The sequence below is a fragment of the Mustelus asterias genome, chromosome 16 (genome assembly GCF_964213995.1).
Source record: "Mustelus asterias chromosome 16, sMusAst1.hap1.1, whole genome shotgun sequence".
Taxonomy (NCBI): Eukaryota; Metazoa; Chordata; class Chondrichthyes; order Carcharhiniformes; family Triakidae; genus Mustelus; species Mustelus asterias.
This window is the reverse complement of record NC_135816.1, coordinates 64,842,947-64,866,557: the sequence shown is the minus strand read 5'-3', so window position 1 is coordinate 64,866,557 and position 23,611 is coordinate 64,842,947. Positions and strand designations below refer to the sequence as shown.

The following is a 23,611-nucleotide window of genomic DNA, read 5'->3' as shown; positions in this document are numbered from 1 at the left end:
CTTGTAAGTAAAGTTGAATAAATTACATTGCAATAGTAAACAGAAAAAGAGCTAAGAGACTGTAACTAAAAGATCTACTGTGGCCCTTGTATAGATTTTTTAATGCATCTGTAAAACTTCTCTCACATGAGGCAGTGATGTCAAGTGTATCACAATTAGTGGTACAAAGGAAGTGAAAAGGTTCTATCTTCAGACAAAGCAATCAAAATTCCCCTTCTGCATTCGCCAGCTCCTCACTTTCTACCCATTCACTTTCATGAAGGTGAAAAGTGAGGTTAGTGAGTGGAGAAAAAGGCATTTCTGCTCCAATGGCTTTACAACTGTCCTTGTGCTGGATTGGGTGAGCGAAGCCTGAGGTTCTCAGGAGGCTACCACCCCAGCTCATGCATGTCGGGAATTTCACTCGAAGCCCTGGCTAAAGGCATTCTGGTCACACGGAGAGATTATCGTGTTTCAACAATGACTGCAAACTCCTTGACATCACGACCTCCCAGCTGCCGTTAACAATCCGCATCCGTGCTTTCATCAATCGCATTTTGACTCTTGGATTTGTTCTGGACCTGAGCGGGAGCGATTCTTTGGTCAGGTGTTTCTGACGGGCTGCTTATGGTTATAAGGATCCCCTGGGGTTGGGCGTTTTCTTGTTTATTTGAACATTTTCTCTTCAATTCTTCAGAGCTGTAAAGAAGAAAGCAAGGAGAACGGTAATAAATTTATGGCAGAAATAAAAACAACTTGCATTTATATAGCACCTTTAATGGTAATGTGGGAACAAGAGGAAGCTATTCAGCCCCTCGAGAGTGCACTGCCATTCAATTAGATCATGGCATGACTTGTAACCTAACTCTGTTTACCCACCATTGCCTTTGATACCCTTACCCCACAAAATCTGTTGATCTCAAGTGTTCCAGCACCCACATCCTTTTCGGGGGGAGAGTTTGAGATCTCTGTTAGCCTTTGGCTGAAGAAACGTTCTCTGATTTCACTCCTGAGTGGTCTGGCTCTAAATTTCAGACTACGACCTCTTGTCCTGAATTTCCCCACCAGAGTAAATCGCTTTTTTTATTTATTCATCGGATATGAGCATTATTGCCCTTGAGGAGGGTTTGGTGAAACACCTTCAGTTCATGGAAAGGCAAAATGTTCCCAAATCACAATGGTGTGTCTGACTTGGAGGGAAACTTGCAGGTGGTGATGTTCCAATGTACCTGCTGCCCCTGTCCTTCTATGTAGTAGAGGTCATGGGTTTTGTATTCTAATGTGTATTCACACTATCTGTGTATCTCAATGCCTTGGGTTGCTTTTGGTATCAACACACGATGAGTTGAAATAGATTTCAACTTCCTGTTGAACAGGGATTCATTGTGAAGCAGGCCTGGGGCAAGGATCGGCAACTAAAGGAATGTGTGAAAATCATTCATCCATGCCTTGAAGGTTTGGAAGATGTTGGTCTGGTCACTGTGTTTATAGTAATAAAGTGACTGAAGAGTTTTAAATGGATCATATAGTTATGGTAAAGAGGTTGAGATGAGCTAAGTGTTTATCTCTGGCTCCTATTTTGTTACTTTGATGTTATTTTCGTTTGTCCTTTGATGTATTCTGTTGCAGTGGCAGCATGCACGAAATGGGGACCGATTAGTTCAGTTGGCTAAATGGCTGGTGAGTGGATCAGATCAGCACTGCAAGGGATTCGATCCCCATTCTGGCTGAGATAGATTCATGGCCTATCTGGAGTAAAAATCACAGCATATTGCTGTGGTTTGGCAAAAGATCCTGGAGGCGATCTTATCGGCTTGTCATGCTGGTCGATCCGCATGGTGAGATGGTAAGATTGCACAAGAGGAGAAAAATCGAGTTCACACCCAGTTTGTCACCTCCCGCGATATTACCAGCCCTGTTCTGCCCGGTGTAATCAGCCTTGCGCCCAGGAAGGGCAGTGCCAAAGGGCAGGACCTAAGGGAAGGGGTGCTTGAAGGGGAAGGGGCCTGAAGGGGATGGGGAGCTCTGGAGGGGCTGCATACTCTGCATTGGGGATGGCAATTGGCAGAGAGGGGAATCAGGGGCAGTGATTGTGGGGAGGTAGTCATCGGGGGGTGAGGATGCAATATCGGGGGGAGGGGGAGGAGTGGTGAGGAGTGAGTGATCTCCCAGTGCACTGTGCACACTTGTCCACAGTGCGCTGGGAGATTGGGGCACATGCACAATAGTGCCCTCTAGTAGTCTTCAGCTGGCTTCCTGGTGTGAATAGACTTCGCCCATTTCTCCCGACGAGTGAGAATCAGAAAAGATAGTATCTTGGAGCTCGCCCAAAGAATGAATGCAATTCTCTCCCGTTTCCACACTCGTTCAGCACTGAGAATTATTTTGGCAAGATCACCCCCTCTGCCTTTAGGAGAGAACTGAAGAAAAGTTGTGAAATATTGAGATCAAATATAGAATTGGTGTAAGAGTTTTGTATGAATTACTGAACGTTATAGTCATATTGGATTGCAGATTGTGACATACCTGAGTTCTTATAGTGAATTGTGAGCTCAACAAAGAATTATACTGGAGTTGTGTGGTAGAATTTATCCGAGTTCTCATGCTGGATTGTATAACATGAGCTCATTAAAGACCTGATTCTGTGGTTGTTACAACTGATGCCTGTTATTTAAAGTAATGAAACAAAATAGATATCTTGATGATCAAAATGGTGCATACCACAGGTTCGGTGCATTGGTTCTGGAAGGCCTAAGTGTTTAAAGTGGTGGATGGGGTGCTGAATCAGTGGGTTGTTTTGTTCTGAATGGTGTCAAGCTTCCTGAGTATTGTTGGAGTTCATCCAGACAAGTGGAGAGTATTCCATCACACTCTTGCCTTGTAGATGGTGAACTTGCTTTGGGTAGTTAGCAGGTGAGTCAATTGCCACAGAATTCTTAGCCTCTGACCTGCTCTTGTAGCCACAGTATTTATATGGTTTATCCCATAAAATCTCTGGTCAATGGACCCGCAGGATTTTCATGGTAGAGGATTTAGCAATGGCAATGCAGTTGAATGTTAAAGGGAAAGGTTGTTGGAGATCATCATTGCTTGGCATTTGTAGGCATGAATGTTATTTGCCACTTGTCAGCTCAAGTGTGAATGTTGTCTGTCTTGCTGTATGTGGTTACGTACTGCTTCATTCTACGAGGTGCAGCAAATGGAACTAAATCCCTACCTTGTGGACTTTAACAAAGAGGTTGTGCTGGAATCTTTGAATGGCATCAAGATAGATAAGTCGCCAGGTTACTGTGGGAGGCGAGGGAAGAGATTGCAGAGCCTCTGGCGATGATTTTTGCGTCGTTGATGGAGACGGGAGAGGTGCCGGAGGATTGGAGGATTGCGGATGTGGTTCCTATTTTCAAGAAGGGGAATAGGGATAGCCCAGGAAATTACCGACCGGTGAGTCTAACCTCAGTGGTTGGTAAGCTGATGGAGAAGATCCTGAGGGACAAGATTTATGAGCATTTAGAGAGGTTTAGTATGCTCAAGAATACTCAGCATGGCTTTGTCAAAGGCAGATCGTGCCTTACGAGCCTGGTGGAGTTCTTCGAAAATGTGACTAAACACATTGACGAAGGGAAAGCGGTAGATGTGGTTTATATGGATTTTAGCAAGGCGTTCGATAAGGTCCCCCAGGCAAGGCTTCTAGAAAAAGTGAGAGGGCATGGGATCCAAGGGGCTGCTGCCCTGTGGATCCAGAACTGGCTTGCCCAAAGGAGGCAGAGAGTGGGTATAGATGGGTCTTTTTCTAATTGGAGGTCGGTCACCAGTGGTGTGCCCCAGGGATCTGTTCTGGGACCCTTGCTGTTTGTCATTTTCATACATGACCTGGATGAGGAAGTGGAGGGATGGGTTGGTAAGTTTGCCGACGACGCGAAGGTTGATGGGGTTGTGGATAGTCTGGAGGGATGTCAGAAGTTACAGAGGGACATAGATAGGATGCAAGACTGGGCGGAGAAGTGGCAGATGGACTTCAACCCAGATAAATGCGTAGTGGTCCATTTTGGCAGGTCGAATGGGATGAAGGAGTACAATATAAAGGGAAAGATTCTTAGTACGGTAGAGGATCAGCAGGACCTTGGGGTCCGGGTCCATAGGACTCTAAAATCGGCCCCACAGGTGGAGGAGGTGGTTAAGAAGGTGTTTGGTGTGCTGGCCTTTATCAATCGAGGGATTGAGTTTAGGAGTCCGGGGATAATGATGCAGCTATATAAGACCCTCGTCAGACCCCACTTGGAGTACTGTGCTCAGTTCTGGTCGCCTCATTACAGGAAGGATGTGGAAAAGATTGAAAGGATGCAGAGGAGATTTACAAGGATGTTGCCTGGATTGATTGGCATGTCTTATGAGGATAGGCTGAGGGAGCTCGGCCTTTTCTCCTTGGAGAGACGTAGGATGAGAGGAGACCTAATAGAGGTATATAAGGTGTTGAGAGGCATAGATCGGGTGGACTCTCAGAGGCTTTTTCCCAGGGTGGAAATGGCTGCTACGAGAGGACACAGGTTTAAGGTGCTGGGGGGTAGGTACAGGGGAAATGTTGGGGGGAAGTTTTTCACACAGAGGGTGGTGGGCGAGTGGAATCGGCTGCCGTTAGTGGCGGTGGAGGCAAACTCAATAGGGTCTTTTAAGAGACTCCTGGATGAGTACATGGGACTTAATAGGATGGAGGGCTATAGGTAGGCCTAAAAGGTAGGGATATGTTCGGCACAACTTGTGGGACCGAAGGGCCTGTTTTGTGCTGTAGTTTTCTATGTTTCTATGTAAATACTGGGCAATCCGCAAACACCTGTAATTTGACCTGATGATGGAAGGAAGTCAAAAGAGAAAATGCTGGAAAATCTCAGCAGGTCTGGCAGCATCTGCAAGGAGAGAAAAGAGCTGACATTTTGAGTCCAAATGACCCTTTGTCAAAGCTAAAAGGCATAGAAAGTGGGCGATATTTACACTGCAGGTTGAGGGAATGAAAGATGAGTCATAGCCATAGAAACCAGGGGAGAAGGCTGTTAATGGCTGCCCATAGAGAGAATAAAGGGTGTGAATGGCCAAATGGCAGAGAAGCTAAAATGAGAGCGTAAACTGTGACAGATGAAGAAGTTGGGGTGGGGGGGGGGGGGGGGGGGGGTGCGTGGTATGGATGGGACAGAGGTAAAATTTAATAAAAGGGAAGCAAAGGGGGAGAATAGGTAAGGGAAGGGGGATAAAGTAGGGGGAAAGAGTGGGGGGGAAGAAAAATGAAGAAAGACAATAAAGAAATAAAAGGTAGGGAACAGTAAAAAATTAAATAAAATAGAATGAAAACAAAGGTGTCGAGGTGGGGTAGAGCAAATCATCTGAAGTTGTTGAATTCGATGTTGAGACCAGAAGGCTGTAAAGTGCCTCGCCCGAAGATGAGATGCTGTTCCTCCAGTTTGCATTGAGCTTCACTGGAACATTGCAGCAGGCCAAGGACAGACATGTGGGCATGGGAGCAGGATCGTGAGTTAAAATGGCAAGCAACCGGAAGTTCAGGGTCTTGATTGCACACAAACCGAAGGTGCTCAACAAAGCAATCACCCAGTCTACGCTTGGTCTCTCCGATACAGAGGAGACCACAATGGGAGCAATACACCAAATTGAAAGAGGTGCAAGTGAAACCCTGCTTAAACTGGATCAAAGGAAGTTCATTGATGAAGCAGCTGAAGACAGTTTTACCAAGGGCACTGCTCTGAGGAATTCCTACACGATGTGCTGGGCTGAGATGATTGGCAGCCAGCAATCACCTTCCTTTGTGCTCGGTATGATTTGAAACAGTGCACAGTATTCCCTCTGATTTCAATTTTACTGTGGCTCCTTGATGCCACACTTGGTCAAATGCTGCCTTGATGTCAAGGGCACTCACTCTCACCTCCCTTCTCGAAGTCAGAGCTTTTATCCATGTTTGGACCCAAGGTCCACATTTGAAACTAAGCGGCCCTGGCAGAACTCAAATTAAGCATTGGTGATCGGTGATTGCATTGTCGATAGCATCATGCTGTTTGCAAGTGGACTGATGGGGCGGTAATTGGCCAGACTGATTATGTTCTGCTTTTCATAGACAGGATGTATCTGGGTAGTTTTCCGTCTTGTTGGGGAGATACCAGTGTTGTAGCTGTACCTTAACAGTTTCACTGAGGGTGCAGCTAGATCTGGAACACCAGTCTTTGGTAGTACATGCCAGGCTCTTTTCGGAGCCCATTGCCTTTGCTATATCCAGTGCCTTCAGCGGTTTCATGGTAGCGATTGGAGCAAGTCAAAGAATGGTTGAAGACTGGCTTCTGTGATGATGGAGGTCTCAAGGGGAGGCATGCTCCACTCGGCATGTCAGACAAAGATTATTGAAAGCACCTGTTTCTCTATCTACTCAATTGAATCACCTCAATTAGATCATCTTTACATTTCTATGCAGTAGTCAAGGAAATGCAAGCAAAGTTAGTACTTCCTGCCTTGTATGCATCATCGAAACGTAAAAAAGCAAAGTACGACATAGATGTGTAATTAAAGAAAATGATTGTGCCAGGAAGAGGCAATTAGGGTAGTTGACCAAATGCTTTTTAAAGAGATTGGGTTTAATAGGGGTCTTAGAGGAGAGAGAATAGAGTGATGTATGGTTTTAGTGAAGGAATTCTATACCGCGGGGGTAAGGCACTTGACATCAAGGCTGCCAATGGTGTGGGGAAAGGAAGCAATAGTCAGAGCAAAGTAGACTTTAACAACAACCATTTACATTGATATGGTGCCTGTAACATAGTAAAATATTTCAATAAGTTACATGGAAGCAATAATTAAAGAACATTTGTTGCTGAATCACTGAAAAAGATAACAGGGTGAAGAAGGGAAAGGGTTAATGTTTTTTTTTGTACTCACTGTATTTTGTACCTAAAAGGTTGAACTTTGTACCTGGAATATATCATAAATATAACCCTTCCTTATGGCTAGTCTCCCCTTTGTTTATATTGCTCCTGGTAGTAGTATAAGCCATTTGTTCATGTCTTTCATCTTTAACTTTTGGTAGCACAAGCCATTTGTTCTTGGTTTCATCTTTTACTTTTAGTAGTATAAGCCATTTGTTCATCGTTCCCTCGCTTGTTTATATCATTCTGATAAAACAGACAGTTAAATGTAGATGTAGGGTTGTAAGTCTTACTTTTTCCGTAGGCTTGTGTATGATTTAAACAAAGGAAGCAGCTACCAAATGGTAGAGTGCAAGAATGGCCGTTTGAAGGAGGACTCCCACTGGGACAGCTGCAATCGTACACAGTCACTTCAAAGGAAAAGCTGCGGGAAGAGCAGGGGACCAGAGGTGGCATCTTGACTTCAACTGTTAAAGGAACTATAATTTACGATCAAGAACTGTTAACTGGACTTTGCTTCATGACTTGTATTGGGAACCCTGATGTATAAAGGTCCACGCTTCTTGTGTTCAGAGAGAACTTTGGCTTCCACTTTCAAGGGGTCAAGTTCTCCCATAAACTTGTGAGAATAAAGCCTGACTGTATTTTGACTCATACCAGCCTCAAGAGGTATATTTACCGACTTCACAGGGCATGTGGGCAAAACCTGGATTAAAGAGGTTGGTTTTAAGGAATGCCTAAAGGAGCAAGGGTTGGAGAGGTCATGAGGTTTAGGGAGGGAATTCCAGAGCTTAGGGATTAAACAGCTGAAGGCACAGTCACCAATAGTATGAGGAAAATTGGGGATGCAAAAGAAGCCTGAATTGGAGGCGTGCAGATACCTCATAAGGCTGGTGGCTAGGAGGAGGTAATAGAGATGGGGAGGAGGAGAGAGAGAGACCATGGTAGGATTTGAAAACCAGTATGAGAGTTTTGTTTTGTGTCTGGGTGTAGACTAGCGAGCTCAAGGGTTACGGGTGAATAAACTGCTGTGGAAATATTATGAGCAGCAGAGTTTTGGATGACTTGTGGATCGGGAAGGTGGCTAGCAGGAGCTTATTGGAATTGCTGAATGTGGAACTGCAAACAACATGGGCGAGTTTTCTGTGGGCACCCAATGTCCACGTTCCCTGGCCTTTTACCTCAGACTTGAGATGAATTCAAGCCCTGCTTGGAAGAGGTAAAGGTTTTCCCCTTGTTTATTGTTGAACAGAGGAAGCAAATCAATTGAATTTACAGCAACAATTGCACATGGAACAATACACTCCATTCCCTCCATTGTCTCAATGGTATAGTAAAACCGGGTTCTTTCTTTTCACAATAAATTAGGGGAGTATCATAATTATTGACTGTGCCTGAATGCCCAGACCTGAATTCCACTCAAGTTTGCAAGGGAGTGCAAGACAGAAATTTCTGTGTGCACACGTTAATGCTATTTAAATATGCTCCATTCACTTCACATCCTCGATCAGCATTGATTTTTCTTCTCCTAGTGGTGAATGTTTTCCAACTTGCAAATGTTGGTGGGCAGGAGTACAGAACCCATTTTTGCTCAAAGCAAATGTTGCTGACTCTAACCCAAATTTCTGGGAAGGTGGCGTGTTCAATGGTTTAATTGATCTGTGTTTGATTATGTGAGTCTGATGACTGATGCATGCTCAGAGTGCTTGCCTGGATGTTTCCTCAGAGTTAAAGTAAACAGACAGGACATAAAGACTGAGAAGCTGAGCTGTGAGTGTAGATATTTTGTGATTGCAGAAATATTTTACAACTCTTGTAAATAAACCTGTTGCACATGTAAAGTCTACTGTCATCTTGGCATTGCTCAGAGATAGTATAACGTTTATAACAGAAGGGATTATTAGCATGACTGGAATGAATGCATTGCATTTGTAAGAGCAATTCAAGATTCCCATCCTAATCTGCCAGCAATAGCTGGAGCAGTGCTCAACCATTCCCCGTAAGACAATTCCGAGTCTATTCTCAGGCCAAAAACAGAAGAAGCCTAAAATCTCCTTACCTGTGCCAGGACCTTAGTACCAGCAAGGTAATGGATCTTTCCTGAAGGTCTTAGCTGGCAGTGCTCTTTGAATGGAGTAAAGGGTAAAAGCTGGAGAACCCCCACTGACTTGCCTCACGACATAAGGGATTCATGCAGATAGCCTACCAGAAAATGGAAGCAGCAAAAATGTGGGGTGGAATCGAATCACAATTTGGTTCTACCTCATTTTCCAAACCCACCCTGATTCTACCTCATTTTCCAGCCCCTATCTGGAGTTCTGTTTTGGCCCTTCTCAAAATTTTAGGGCCCCTGCTCTCTCAGAATAATTCATTAAAATTAACAATTTACTCTGAAACAGAATGCATTTATTACCGAGCATAACACCACAATTTGAATAATATGTGACTTTTCTTGACTGTTAAATTTTTGACAGTACACAGGAAGATGTTTTAAATTTTACCCAAAGTCTGGTACAGACTGAAAGCTCTTTGCTGGCAATGGACATTAGCTGCCTAGGTTCACCTATTAGGTATGACCATCACTTTAGTTTAAATAAGGGCCTAATTTAATGTGCCTCTGGGCTCCATTAAGAGAACAAACAGTTACAGTTCAGATGCATTGCCAAGCTTTACCTTCCTGACTCCTTGCTATCTCGGTCCTCTGCTCCTGTAGCCTGGTGAACAGGACTGGGCTCCAGGTTATCACTTTTTCTTTCATCGCTTTCCTTCAGGTTGAGGGATTTGGAAGAGGTAACATCGCTGGCATCGGTTTCATTTCCATCTGTCAGAGGTAGGATAGCATAGGCTCTCCTCATTCATACAGTATTACAATTAACAACACATATTCTTACTTATAAGCTCTGTCTAGGGAGCCAATTTGTGTCTTTAGGTTTGTAGTTTAATAGGATAGTATCATAGGGATTGAAGTTTCTCTTTAAATAACAAAGAACAGAATCCCTATATGTGATAAAGGAAATGTAGCGGATGCTATGTATATGGACTTTCAAGAGGTACATAAGTTGCTGCATAGTGAGCTTGGTGACAAAACTATTGTGCACAGTATTAAAAAGAATATGGGGTAACAATACTTTTCACTGTATACTGATAAAAGTGACAATAATAAATCAAATCAAAATCAAAGTAAGGAAGTTGATTCAAGACCAGAAAGTGAAGATTGATGTATTTTGGACTACAGAGATATAAACATTAGAGCATTTAAGGGTGGTGTTATAGGAAATGGATTTGGGAATAACGGGGCACAATATTAAACCAAAATAGCGAGTAGTTAACTGTGAAGAGGTCTGCAAGGAACTTCAGGAGGATCTAAGCAGGTCAGTTAGGAGGCGACACTCGAGCAACTGGGACTCTTTTTTCATCTGGACGCAAAAGGTTAAGAGAAAATCTGATGGTGGTGTCAGAATTTGGAGGTTGAGTTTCAATCAGATACACATAGAAAGTAACTAACTGTTAAAAAAAATAACGTTAAAATAATCGCCAGAAGAATGAAAGGAGCGGCAGGAGAATGTTTTTAATGCAATGTTAGTAGGACACCAAAGATCTGTACCAAAATTTCTCAAAAACAAAAGCCATTTGCCGTAACTCTACCACCTCACCCGCCACAGAATTGGCGCGGGCGAGAGTCCAACAACAGAAATCTCTGTAGACCTCGGGCGGGCATTTCTGGTCTCGCCTGAGTGTGGCCCTAAAATCCCACCTATATTGTTTTTAATAGGGAAGTGAACAAATGATTTAAAATAATTATTTCAAATGACTTAGAAACATAGAAAATAGAAGCAGGAGTAGGCCATTCGGCCTTTTGAGCCTGCTCCACCGTTCATTATGAACATGACTGATCATCAAATTCAATCATCCTGATCTTACCTTCCCCCGCATATCCTTTGGTCCCTTTAGCCCCAAGAGCTATTTCTAATTTCTTCTTGAAATCACACAAATGTTTTGGCCTCAACTACTTTGTGTGGTAGTGAATTCCACACATTCACCACTCTCTGGGTGCAGAAATTTCTCCTCATCTCAGGTCTAAAAGGTTTACCCCTTATCCTCAAACTATGACCCCTAGTTCTGGACTCCCCCACCATCAGGAACATTCTTTATGAATCTACCCTATCTAATCCTGTTAGAATTTTATAATTTTCTATGAGATCCCCTCTCACGCTTCTAAACATGGGGGAAGGACAGGGAATGGGACTCAGTAAATATCTGTTTCAGAAAGCTGGTATAGGTGTTATAGGCCAGAAGGCTCCTTCCTTGTTACATGCTAGTGAAGGTTGGTGGACTCTGTGTCCATACAGCTGAGCCTGACTCCATTTTGACCCAACAGATGTACACATGGGGGGGCGGGGGGCGTGGGGGTGGGGGGGGCGGGGGGGGGCGGTGGGGGGGGGGTGACTTTATGAGAAAAATTCGATGTGCTGAGCCAGCATGAAAACGTGAGAGTTTCAGATCCATTTTTTGGGCAAGTCCAAATTGCATATCTCATGCACTCAAGAGTAGCAAAACATGGACTAGACAATTTCTAGTCTCTAGAGGGAGGGGTGTGGGATTTAAATCACCAGGATGGCTGCTGCAGCAGCAGACGGAGCCATTGTGCATGTGTAAATCTATGTGGTTTCACATGCGCAATGGCAACCAGCAGAGAGCTGACTGGTCTCGGGGATCTGCCAGCCAGCCTCGACAAAGAACCACCCTCCAGATATCTCGGGGGCCCACAGCTGATTGTGAGCACCCCCCGCCCAGAAATATCACCGTCCAGACTGATCGCCCCCTCTTTATCCCCCCCTACTGATCACGTGCAGATTGGCAGCAAGACCCCCCCACCCCATTGATCACATGGCAGTGGGCCCTTCCTCCCGACCCGATAAGCCCACCCCCCACCTTCAGGCCCCGCTGCCTACAGGCCCTGCCCCTTTGAGGCCCCAACCCCTGGCACTGCCTGGTGGGCAGTGCCAAGGTGCCAGGCTGGCACTGCCCAAGGTGCACCCCTCTCTTGCCCTCGACTTCCCAGGGGGGCCTCAATGGCCTCCAGTTCTGCCAGCGTGGCTATCATGACTGGTCCCTGTTCATGGGGACCAGGTATCTTCCTCACTGGAGAGAACCTCTCCCAGCGAGTAAGCTGGCAAGTGTGCCTGGATGATTGCGTCCCGGGCTTGCAAATTTAATTTAAATTAGTTTTAACATAAATTAAAATAATTTATTCAGCCTCTCGCCAAAAATGGGCAGAAGGCTGAATGTGCCAGATATCCGGTGCCGGTAGGATCGTGAGAGGCGAGATATCAGGTGCTCTTGCGATTTTCCCGGCTTGCCCCGCCCAAGTGGTAAAATCGCGCCCGTTGCACTATCCATGGCTGGTTCTTTGATAATGTTCAGGAGAGGAAATGTGAGTTGGTCCTTCCCCCACACCCCTCCACCCTCACCCACTTCCTAGCCTAGGGGTACTGAGGCCAATTGCAGTTTTGCAACTGCTGGTGATGCAGCTAACTCAGCATAGAATGGAATTGTGCGCTAGAAGTTTGTATATTGCATGTGATGTCTCCTCTTTAACCATTGCAGCAACCATGACAAACACTGTTCTCATGCATGGTGAAATTAACTGATATTTAAACCTACAGTCAAGGATAACTGGGTTTGTAAGTTAACTACTTGAAAACTGAGGAAAAAAGCAAACATCCAGTGTTGGGCATTCATTACCTTTCGGACTGTAATCGGAAGTCTGTTTCCGCCTCCGTCTAAGGACAACTTCCAGCTCATTCTCTGTCTTGTTCTGACTTACATCTGGAAACCCCCGACTTGGACTCTTCTTCATCGAATCCTGTAAGTAGATGGAGGGAAGTCAGGTGCCCTATATGTCGGCACAGACACGATGGACCAAGTAGCCTTTTTTCTGTGCCCAATGTCACACTAAGTGCAACCAACCTCAATTCACACGATTCATTGGCATCAAACTCAAGCTTGGAAGTTTAACTCGCAAGTTATAACTTAAATTTGTAAATATGTATAAGTGCAGTTCTTTAGTTATGGCACAAGGACATAGGCCTAGCATATTGATGATGCAGTACCAGTTTTAAAGGTGTTAAATGAGTGCCTATGCATGCTCATTTTAGACAGAAATTACAATGCCTGATATTGATAAGGTCTTGTACATTGGTCAATGCCTGAAACAGGCATTAGACCCTTTGCATATTTGAATGAGGAGGGACCTAATGCCTGTTTGACACCCCCTTTGAAAAGTGCTGTGACCAATATTCACTGGTTGTGGCAGCTATCTAGCTGTTTCAAAAAACATTGCTGGAGTTTGCCTCCAAAAAGGCACTTATTTTTTGATTGACCTCATTGTGCAGAATTAGCATGCCTTATTAGGGACCAATATTGGGAAGACCCTGCTGAAAACCACCTCCCTACTTTTTCTTCTGACCCCTCTCCCCCCACCTAGCCAGCGACTGCCCTCCCTATCCCACCTCAATCATTTGTACCTGTGTCCCTTGGCAATCCTAGGCCTCTCCCTAGATGCTTTAGCAGCAGCAGCCACTCCTGCCAGTGGTGCTGCTGGCAACGAAGAGGTATCCGATTGGCCAGCAGCTCTCAGCAGGTGGGATTTCCATCCCCAGAGCCCTGAATCCCAAGGAGAAACAGGCCTTGGCGGAAGAGACAACCATCACCAAAATCAAATTCTGCACAGTGTTACAGAGGGGATTGTGTTATTAGACAGAGTTACAATGAGAGATATGGGATATATTAGGATTAAAATGAAGAGGCATAATGTCAGTGTGTGACAATTAAGGCTATATTTTTAATGTGTTATATCAGAGCAAGATATGTCTTATAGTGCGTATAACACTTGTAAGATACAGTCATACAAAGATTTACTGCAAAGAGGGGCGTGTTATTTGAGAAGGATTAAAAGAATATATCAATCTGCTACAACAAAGGATGTGCTATTTCAGATAGTGTTATTATTATGAAGGGTGTATTATCTTAGTCTGCATTATAATCAGGAGTATTTTATATGATTCCTCACAAATATTAAATGATCAGGCTATTTAAGAGTATTTTTCTAAGCAGCAATATATATCTAACTGAATATAAGTGGAAAGATTAGTTTCTACCAAAGTAATCATGTGAATAATTTACTGCAACCCATCATTGGTTAATACAACATATGCTTGACAGGAGGTCTGCCTGTGTCTCTTGACCTTGCATTCACCAACAATTTGCCTCTTTTTCTGACCACAGTAATTAAGCTCAAATCAGAAAAATTCAGCTCCTATTTCTCACTTGACTGTGTCTGCCGCACTCACAACAGAACACCAAGTCACAACCTGAGTCGAGTCTGGGTGATGTTCCTTACTTACTTACTAATTTATCCAAATTATGTTTTAAAAATCAAGAGTGCATTATGTGAGTGACGTGGGCTGCGGGGGGGGGCGGTGGGGGGGGGGGGGGCGGGAGCGGGGGGGTGATATTCAATTTTAAATGGCCGGAGATACAGGGTTCCTGTTTTCAGAGGCTGAGTGGAGGGGGAAAAGAAACCAGTAGAAAGTAGTCTTCGCTCACTCTAATGCCAAATCTCAAGGGATTTCCTGATTTTTAAAGCATTCTGCTGAAAAATAGAAAGGGAAATTGGCAAATATCAAACACTCTGCCTCGTAAAAGCAGCCAGCATAATCAAGGACCCCACGCACACTGGACATACTCTCTTCCACCTTCTGACATTGACAAAAAGATACAAAAGTCTGAGGTCACGTACCAACTGACTCAAGAACAGCTTCTTCCCTGCTGCCATCAGACTTTTGAATGGACCTACCTTATATTAAGTTGATCTTTCTCTACACCCTAGCAATGACTGTAACACTACATTCTGCACCTTCTCCTTTCCTTTGCCCCTATATACCCTGTGTACGGTATGCCTTGTCTGTATAGCGCACAAGAAACAATACTTTTCACATGTATCCCAATACATGTGACAATAATAAATCAATTCAAACAAAGCAATGCCTGCTGATTTCACTTAAAAACTCTTGTTATGTGAACTAACAAAAATTGATAAGGTGAATTATACTAAGGGGGATTTTTATATGACAGCAATAATAAAACAGCTTACAATCAAAGATTATTTTATAGAGAGGGAAGCATTATAATAACCCATTGTCGCGGGTTTCTTGAACTGTGGATGCTGACAATAGAGAGGATTTTACATGGTTTTGCTAATAAGGAAGTCATAAATAATGTTTCTGAGCATTTCCTCAGGTTCTCCTGCTTAATCGCTGTAACTTTGGGAGAAGATGTGAACAGACCATGGATAACATTGTAAATGTGTTTCTGAGAATCTTTCACAAACACTACAGCACCTAAGTGAGAATAACCTACCAGACCATCCTGGCATGTCTGTTTAAGCAACAAGTGAAGTTGTGAGGGAACGATTAAAGTTTGAGGCTGAATGAGAACTGTTTGTAACCATGGTCTCCTCTCTGACACTGACCTGGGCTTCTCACACCATATTCTCTCCGTCACCAAGACCACCCATCCCAGAAACATTGCCTGTCACTGCTCTGCCTCAACTCTTCTGCTGTTTAAATCCTTATTTGGCATTTGTAACTTCCAGACTTGACTATTCCAAAGCTCGCAGGGCAGCCTTCCCACCTTTGTCAACCGGTGCTCACCCATAATGTCTAACTCTAAATCCCGTTCACCCATCATCCCTGTGATTTCTGACCCTACATTAGTTCCTGGCCTGGCAACAATTTCAATACCCTCATCCTTGTTTTCAAATCCCTCCATGGTCTTGCCCCTTCACTATTTCTATAACCTCCTCTAGTCCTACAGCCCCTCCGGATCTCTGTCCTCCTCCAAATCTGGCCTCCTGCTTGTCTCTAATTTTCATGGATTCACCACTGGTGGCCGTGCCCTCGGCTGTCACGGCTCCAAACTCTAGAATTTAATTCCTAATCCTCCCCATCTCTTTATTTCTCTTTCCCTTTTTAAAATGCTCCTTAAAATCCACCCACTTTCTTGTGTTCAAACATCTGTCTCTGCAGCTCAGTGTCAAATTTTGTTTGTTAACACCCGTGATGTGGCTTGGAATGTTTTACTCTTTATAAAGGCACCAAATAAAATGCAAGTTGTTGTTGCTGGAGTCAGTGGTGTGCTATATCAGAAGTGTCAGCGTAGGGGCATTGTGAAAAGCCTTTCTGCATCATTTCTAAGCTATGAGGTGCCAGAGGCAGAGTGAGCCACATCATATTCCACTTATACTGACAACTGCTTCCAATGGAAGCTATGCTTTAATCTGTTCCAGCTCCATTGTTGCTGAATCTCTCTTTGTGGTGCATTGGGCTGCACATGCATGAGTGTGGCTTTAATGGAACCATGCGTGTCTGATTCTCACACTCAGCTAAAAAAAAAAGCCAATATGGCTCTGGTTTCCCCTGAGGGAGGCTGGCTGAGGGTGGAATGCACAGCTAACAATGTATTGCTGGCCTACACAGGCAGGCTGTGACCACAGCCTACTCAAGTCCCTGACTTACCCTGATTAGCAGGGTAAATATGTGAGGTTATGGGAATAGGGCCTGGTTGGGATTGTGGTCGGTGCAGACTCGATGGGCCGAATAGCCTCCTTTTGTACTGTAGGGATTCTATGGGATTCAGTGCCGGTGGTAGGCAATGTTTTAGCATTCAGAAATCGCAGACTACCTGGATTGAAGTATCAGAGAAAGGAATAAACATGCTTTCGCATGACATTTTGTCATATCTCATCCCAGCACTTTTGACACTGAATTACTGTGAAGCACAGTTCATGTCCTAATGTAGGTAAACGTAGCAATGCTTATTCTGCACAGCAAGATCCAAAAAAAAGCAGTGAGGTGAATAACTTGCTTAAAATGAGGAAGTTAAATTGATTATGACCAGGAAATCATCCCACATCCAGGGACAAAGGAGGGGAATTATGCTTAGAACCCAAGGGAATAGGGGAGATCCTAAATGAATACTTTGCATCGGTATTCACAAAGGAGAGGGACTTGTTGACTGGGAGTGTCTCAGAGGGAGGTGTTGACCCGTGAGAGAGAATCTCCATTACAAGGGAGGAAGTGTTAGGTTTTTTAGGTAACATTAAAACTGACAAATCTCCAGGGCCTGATGGCATCTATCCTAGACTGCTCAGGGAGACAAGAGATGTAATTGCTGGGCCTCTGATGGAAATCTTTGTCTCTTCATTGGACACAGGTGAGGTCCCTGAGGATTGGAGGATAGCGAATGTGGTACCGTTATTTAAGAAGGGTAGCAGAGATAACCCGGGTAATTATAGGCCAGTGAGCTTGACGTCCGTGGTGGGGAAGTTGTTGGAGAGGATTCTTAGAGACAGGATGTATGCGCATTTAGAACGGAACAATCTCATTCGTGACAGACAGCATGGTTTTGTAAGAGGGAGGTCGTGCCTTACAAATTTGGTGGAGTTTTTTGAGGAAGTGACAAAAACGGTTGACGAAGGAAGGGCCGTGGATGTCGTCTATATGGATTTCAGTAAGGCATTTGACAAAGTCCCTCATGGCAGGTTGGTTAAGAAGGTTAAGGCTCATGGGATACAAGGAGAGGTGGCTAGATGGGTAGAAAACTGGCTTGGCCACAGGAGACAGAGGGTAACAGTCGAAGGGTCTTTTTCCGGCTGGAGGTCTGTGACCAGTGGTGTTCCGCAGGGCTCTGTACTGGGACCTCTGCTATTTGTGATATATATAAATGATTTGGAAGAAGGTGTAACTGGTGTTATCAGCAAGTTTGCGGATGACACGAAGATGCCTGGACTTGCGGATAGCGATGAACATTGTCGGACAATACAGCAGGATATAGATAGGCTGGAAAATTGGGCGGAGAAATGGCAGATGGAATTTAATCCAGATAAATGCGAAGTGATGCATTTTGGAAGAACTAATATAGGGGGGAGTTATACAATAAATGGCAGAGCCATCAAGAGTATAGAAACACAGAGGGACCTAGGTGTGCAAGTCCACAAATCCTTGAAGGTGGCAGCACAGGTGGAGAAGGTGGTGAAGAAGGCATATGGTATGCTTGCCTTTATAGGATGGGGTATAGAGTATAAAAGCTGGAGTCTGATGTTGCAGCTGTATAGAACGCTGGTTAGGCCACATTTGGAGTACTGCGTCCAGTTCTGGTCGCCGCACTACCAGAAGGACGTGGAGGCTTTAGAGAGAGTGCAGAGAAGGTTTACCAGGATGTTGCCTGGTATGGAGGGTCTTAGCTATGAGGAGAGATTGGGTAAACTGGGGTTGTTCTCCCTGGAAAGACGGAGAATGAAGGGAGACCTAATAGAGGTGTACAAAATTATGAAGTGTATAGATAGGGTGAACAGTGAGAAGCTTTTTCCCAGGTCGGAGGTGACGATCACGAGGGGTCACGGGCTCAAGGTGAGAGGGGCGAGGTATAACTCAGATACCAGAGGGATGTTTTTTACACAGAGAGTGGTGGGGGCCTGGAATGCGCTGCCAAGTAGGGTGGTGGAGGCAGACACGCTGGCATCATTTAAGACTTACCTGGATAGTCACATGAGCAGTCTGGGAATGGAGGGATACAAACGAATGGTCTAGTTGGACTAATAAGCAGCACAGGCTTGGAGGGCCGAAGGGCCTGTTTCCTGTGCTGTACTGTTCTTTGTTCTTTGTTTTTTTCTTAATTACAGGGTTGCCTCCAGTGGCAAGATTACCACCTTTGGAAGCCAAGTAGAAGCAGCATAACAATGCAGTCACAGGAAGCCCAGAGGAGACCACTCAATGTGAAGGGGCGGGTAGCAATTCTCTTTGTTGCCATGGGAATTTTAATGTCCACTTGATACATGCAGACAAGACTAATCCGTTCTGACCAGCACTGCAAGTGTTGTTTTACCTTTACTGACAGTGTTTAAAATTGTGGCTGTTAAGAAAGAGTTAAATTTGTTCTCTACATTACCAGGATCCCCTTCAGCTCATCCATGGCACTCTCTTGTGCTTTCTCATCCACTGGTGGCGGCTGTCGGAGTAAAAACAAACACACAGCAGGTATGAATAATGGTGTTTGCAGCAAGGCTGCTTCCCCTCAGCTCCACAGCACATGGTGTCTACTCAGCCGCTCCGGCATCCCTGGGGCAAGTTAGTATCTTAGTCTTACCAAGTGCAGCTGCTTCCCATCTGCCAACCCAGTTTAAATAAGCAAACGTGAGTCTTCTCCTTCCATCTATAAATACCTGGGCACTATACTCCAGAGTTTTAATCAGACAGTCCTGTTCATTGTTAACATTGTCCACAATTGGATCTAAGGGCGGCATGGTGGCACAGTGGTTGGCACTGCTGCCTCACAGCACCAGGGACCCGACTTCGGTTCCTGGCTTTAGTCATTGTCTGTGTGGAGTTTGCACATTCTCCCCATGTCTGCGTGGGTTTCCTCCAGGTGACCCGGTTTCCTCTGACAGTCCAAAGATGTGCAGGTTAGGTGCTAAATTACCCTTTGGTGTTAGGGGGATTAGCTAGGATAAATGCATGGGGTTATGGGGATAGGACCTGGGTGGGATTGTGGATGGTGCAGACTCGATGGGCCAAATGGCCTCCTTCTGCTCTGTCGGGGTTTTATGATTCTATGATAATTGCTTTATGCAGGGGAAGAAGGGAAGTTTTGCAAGCTGGTTCTCACACTGTTCTATGAGGCATGGGATTACTGGCCATTTTGCCAACTCAAATGGCTTTGATGGGAAGAGTGGTTTCTGTTTTAGCCAGTCTGCTATCTCTTCATATTTCTCTTGTCCACCAACCCCTCCAACTCCAGCCCATCTATCAGCAGTTGTAACCCACCTGAAGTCAGTTTTTAAAAGTATGCCGCTCAACCCCATTGTTTCACCTTCTAGACACAGTCAAAGAATTTTTACCCCTGAAAATAGATTTTCAGAAATTCTGATACCAAAACCAACCTGTCCACTTCAGCTTTTGTTCAGGCAGGACTGGAGACAGGTGACCAACAAGATCTAAGGAGGTGGGTCCCTCATTGAAATATTTGCTTTTCTAAATGTTTTTTTTTCTGGTTTAGTTTTAACACTGGCTGGCCGTAGGAAACCCGGAAGCTGATGGGAGACAAGACCGCTGCATGGAACAAACACTGTTCCTTTCAAACACTGCTTGTGGGTCAGGAGCAGGAGGAGTGATTTCCTCTGGCTGTCACCCTCTTAACCTCTCATTGATCGGATTAATCACAGCATCCCCTCTTCTAGTGATCAAAGCAACCCAAACTCTCTAACCTCCCTGAGACACATGCCCCATCACAGCCTCAGGCTGCCCAACAGCCAGACAGCTTAATGTTGAATTTATGCTGTAATAAAATACATGCTTTAAGTTGGGAACGGTGGCACAGTGGTTAGCACTGCTGCCTCACAGCACCAGGGACCTGGGTTCAATTCCAGCCTTGGGGGGTCTATCTGTGTGGAGTTTGTACATTCTCCCAGTGTCAGCATAGGTTTCCTCTGGGTGTTCCAAGTTTCCTCCCACACTCCAAAGATGAGGAGGCTAGGTGGATTGGCCATGTTAAAATGACCGTTAGGGTGGGGTTTTACAGCCTCACTCAGACAAGATGGGAAATTCCCGCCTGAAGTCAACAGAGATTTCCATTGTCAGACCCTCGCCCGCTCTGATTTCATGGCAGACGAGCTGGTAGAGTTCTGGCCTGAGTGACCAACGATGTGTGGGTTAGGTGGACTGGTCATGCTAAATTGCCCTTTAGTGTCCAAAGATGGATTAGACATGGTAAATGCATGGGATTACAGGGGTGGGGGGGGGGGGGTGGAGTGGTGGCTGGATAAAATTCTGTTTGGGAGAGTCGGTGCAGACTGAATGGGCCAAATGCCCTCCTTCTGCACTGCAGGAATTCAATGGATTCCAACTGTCCGCAGTCGAGGAATGGTTAGTGAATCATTGCAACAGTATATAAATTTGTTCACTCTGGGTGAGTGAGAGGAACTGGGAGAGTCTGTGACTTTACTGTCTTGGAAATAAACCTGCTTTAAGTTACGGGCTCACTTCAGATTCATTCTTCCTCAACATAGAATTATTGGAATGAATAAGTCAGCCTTTCATTTCGGCTGGCAGCGTGATGGGATGTAAGGTCCAAACATGGTAATCGGTCCTGTATTAAATAATTCAGCAGGGCCTGATTGAAATCCCTATTTCTGGGTTTTGCTTTGCTAAATTGTACCTTCAGACTTCACCCAACACCCCTCTGCCACCCCCCAATCATGGCTTTTCCCTGTTAATATTGGGGCCAGTATTTACGCATCAAGAATCATATAGGAACAAAGAACTGCATTTCCTGCAGATCTCAGAAGCTTCTTAAAAAGTTTTAAATGACTTTGAAACACAGTAATTGTTGTTTGGGTAACCCCCGCCCCGCCCTCACCAGTGCCACTACCCCAGTAAACCTGGATTAACGCTTCAGATGTATGAATTCAAATTCCACCACTGGACAGCTGGGTATTTTGAATTTAGTTACATGAATGTGGAATAAAAGGCTACTCTCAGTAATGCTGACCTTGAAACTAGAGTTAGTTCTAGTTCACTAATATCCTTTAGGGGAGGAATCTGCTGTCCTTCCCCAGTCTGGCCCTACATGTGACACAACACCAGGTTAAAGTCCAACAGGTGTTGTGAGACTTACTGTGCTCACCCCAGTCCAACGCCAGCATCTCCACATCATGCCTACATGTGACTCCAGATCTACAGCAATGTAGCTGATTCTTATCTGCCCTCTGAAATGGCCAAGCAAGCTACTCGGGGGTTTAGGCACAGACAATAAATGCCAGCAATGCCCACAGCCTGTGAATGAAATAATCATCAACATCGGATTTGCCTAATTTTTTACACAGAGAAACTACTGAATGTTTACTTTTTTAAAAAAACAATCTGGTAATTATCCAGCAACGGGGAAAGATTGCTCAGATGCATCATGCACTTAAAGATGCAGCAGCTCACTAGTTATAGGTATTCATGACTATGGTCTCTTCCGACCAATCTGGTCTAATTTTTAAAAATACATATGTTGGAGCTTGCGTAACCATGGAAACAATATCAAAGCAAGAGTGATGTCAGAGATTATATTCCCTCAATTGATTCACATTAAGAGTAGACCATGCTTAAGGCAGCGGCTTGCTCAAGCATCTATCACTGCTCCCGGAGGTTGTCTGGACAGCTGAGCCCAAGCTGGTACGGCACAGTTCATTATCTCCTCAGGGCACCCACGCAGTTGGAGTTCATAACCCTACCTCACCGAGCCACAGGAGATCATGCCTCAAATGTTAGCACAGTATTTCTAGCAGCTTCCAGACTCCCTTGTCAAAAGAATAGCATTTAGACCCCAGTTTCATCTTTACCAAGAGGATTTTGAAGATGGTCACCTCGGATGTAGTGAGAGAATCGGCATCCCATAATGTGGAATGCTAAAACACACTTTCAATTTAAAATTATTTAAAGTTCAAAGTTAAACTTTAATAAATAAACTTTATTAGTTTAAAGTTTACTTATTAGTGTCACAAGTAGGCTTACATTAACACTGCAATGAAGTTTCTGTGTAATGATTCATACGAATATGTAATTAATTCTAAAGTTGATGTCAGTAGACTCCCCCAGTGGCACTGATGGTAAGTGCAGCGAAATAGGACAGGGAGACCAAAAGATTAATCAAGGTCCTCTGCATTTGCTGAGGGTGACAAGGGGGATGAATCAGCCAGAGTTCCCATTCCCCTCTTAAATCTGCTGGGAAAATACATCCTTGGGTGTGAGGTGAGAGCAACACTTGGGTTGAGCAGTGATTTTCCCCCCATGTTTGAATTACCCACTGCCACTCTGTTGTCTGGACTCAAAGCAAGAAGACTGACCCCAGGCTGGATTGTCTGACTTCGCCCTCAGCTGGGATTCTCCAGTCTCGCTGCAGTGAATGGCTCGGGACATCCTTTCTCGCTGCAGTACCATGCCTCGGGACATCCTTTCCTGCAGCGTATCAGGTAGACAACGTTGTCTGCAGGAAAGGATGTCCCGAGGCATGGTACATTGGGGAAACCATGCAGACGCTACGACAACGGATGAATGAACACCGCTCGACAATCAGGCAAGACTGTTCTCTTCCTGTGGGGGAGCACTTCAGCAGTCACGGGCATTCAGCCTTGGATCTTCAGGTAAGCGTTCTCCAAGGCGGCCTTCACGACACACGACAGCACAGAGTCGCTGAGCAGAAACTGATAGCCAAGTTCCGCACACATGAGGACGGCCTAAACCGGGATGTTGGATTTATGTCACATTATCAGTAACCCCCACAGCTTTCCCCCTGATCTTGCAGAATCTTACTCGCTGTTCTGTCTGGAGACAATACACATCTCTTTAACCTGTGTTTAATGTTCCCTCCACCCACATTATCTGTACCTTTAAGACCTGGCTGGCTGTAGAGATTTGCATTCTAATTAGTATTCTGTAACTTGATTTCTGTGTCTCTGTGCACTGTTGGAGAACAGATTTTCACTCCATCTGACGAAGGGGCAGCGCTCCGAAAGCTTATGGTATTTGCTACCAAATAAACCTGTTGGACTTTAACCTGGTGTTGTGAGACTTCTTACTGTGCTTACCACAGTCCAACGCCGGCATCTCCACATCATG

At 44.8% G+C, this 23,611-nt stretch overlaps 1 protein-coding gene across 1 annotated transcript in view; it reads right to left on the bottom strand.

The window, feature by feature from the left end:
• Positions 1 to 500: 500 nt before the first annotated feature.
• Positions 501 to 23,611, bottom strand: part of LOC144505513 (shootin-1-like) — a 141,271-nt gene continuing 118,160 nt past the window's right edge. The window contains exons 14-17 of the mRNA XM_078231636.1: positions 18,900 to 18,959; positions 12,636 to 12,756; positions 9,564 to 9,711; positions 501 to 678 (exon numbers count right to left, since the gene is read on the bottom strand). Of these exons, the coding sequence (XP_078087762.1) occupies positions 501 to 678; positions 9,564 to 9,711; positions 12,636 to 12,756; positions 18,900 to 18,959 (507 nt within the window). The remainder of the gene's footprint in view (positions 679 to 9,563; positions 9,712 to 12,635; positions 12,757 to 18,899; positions 18,960 to 23,611) is intronic.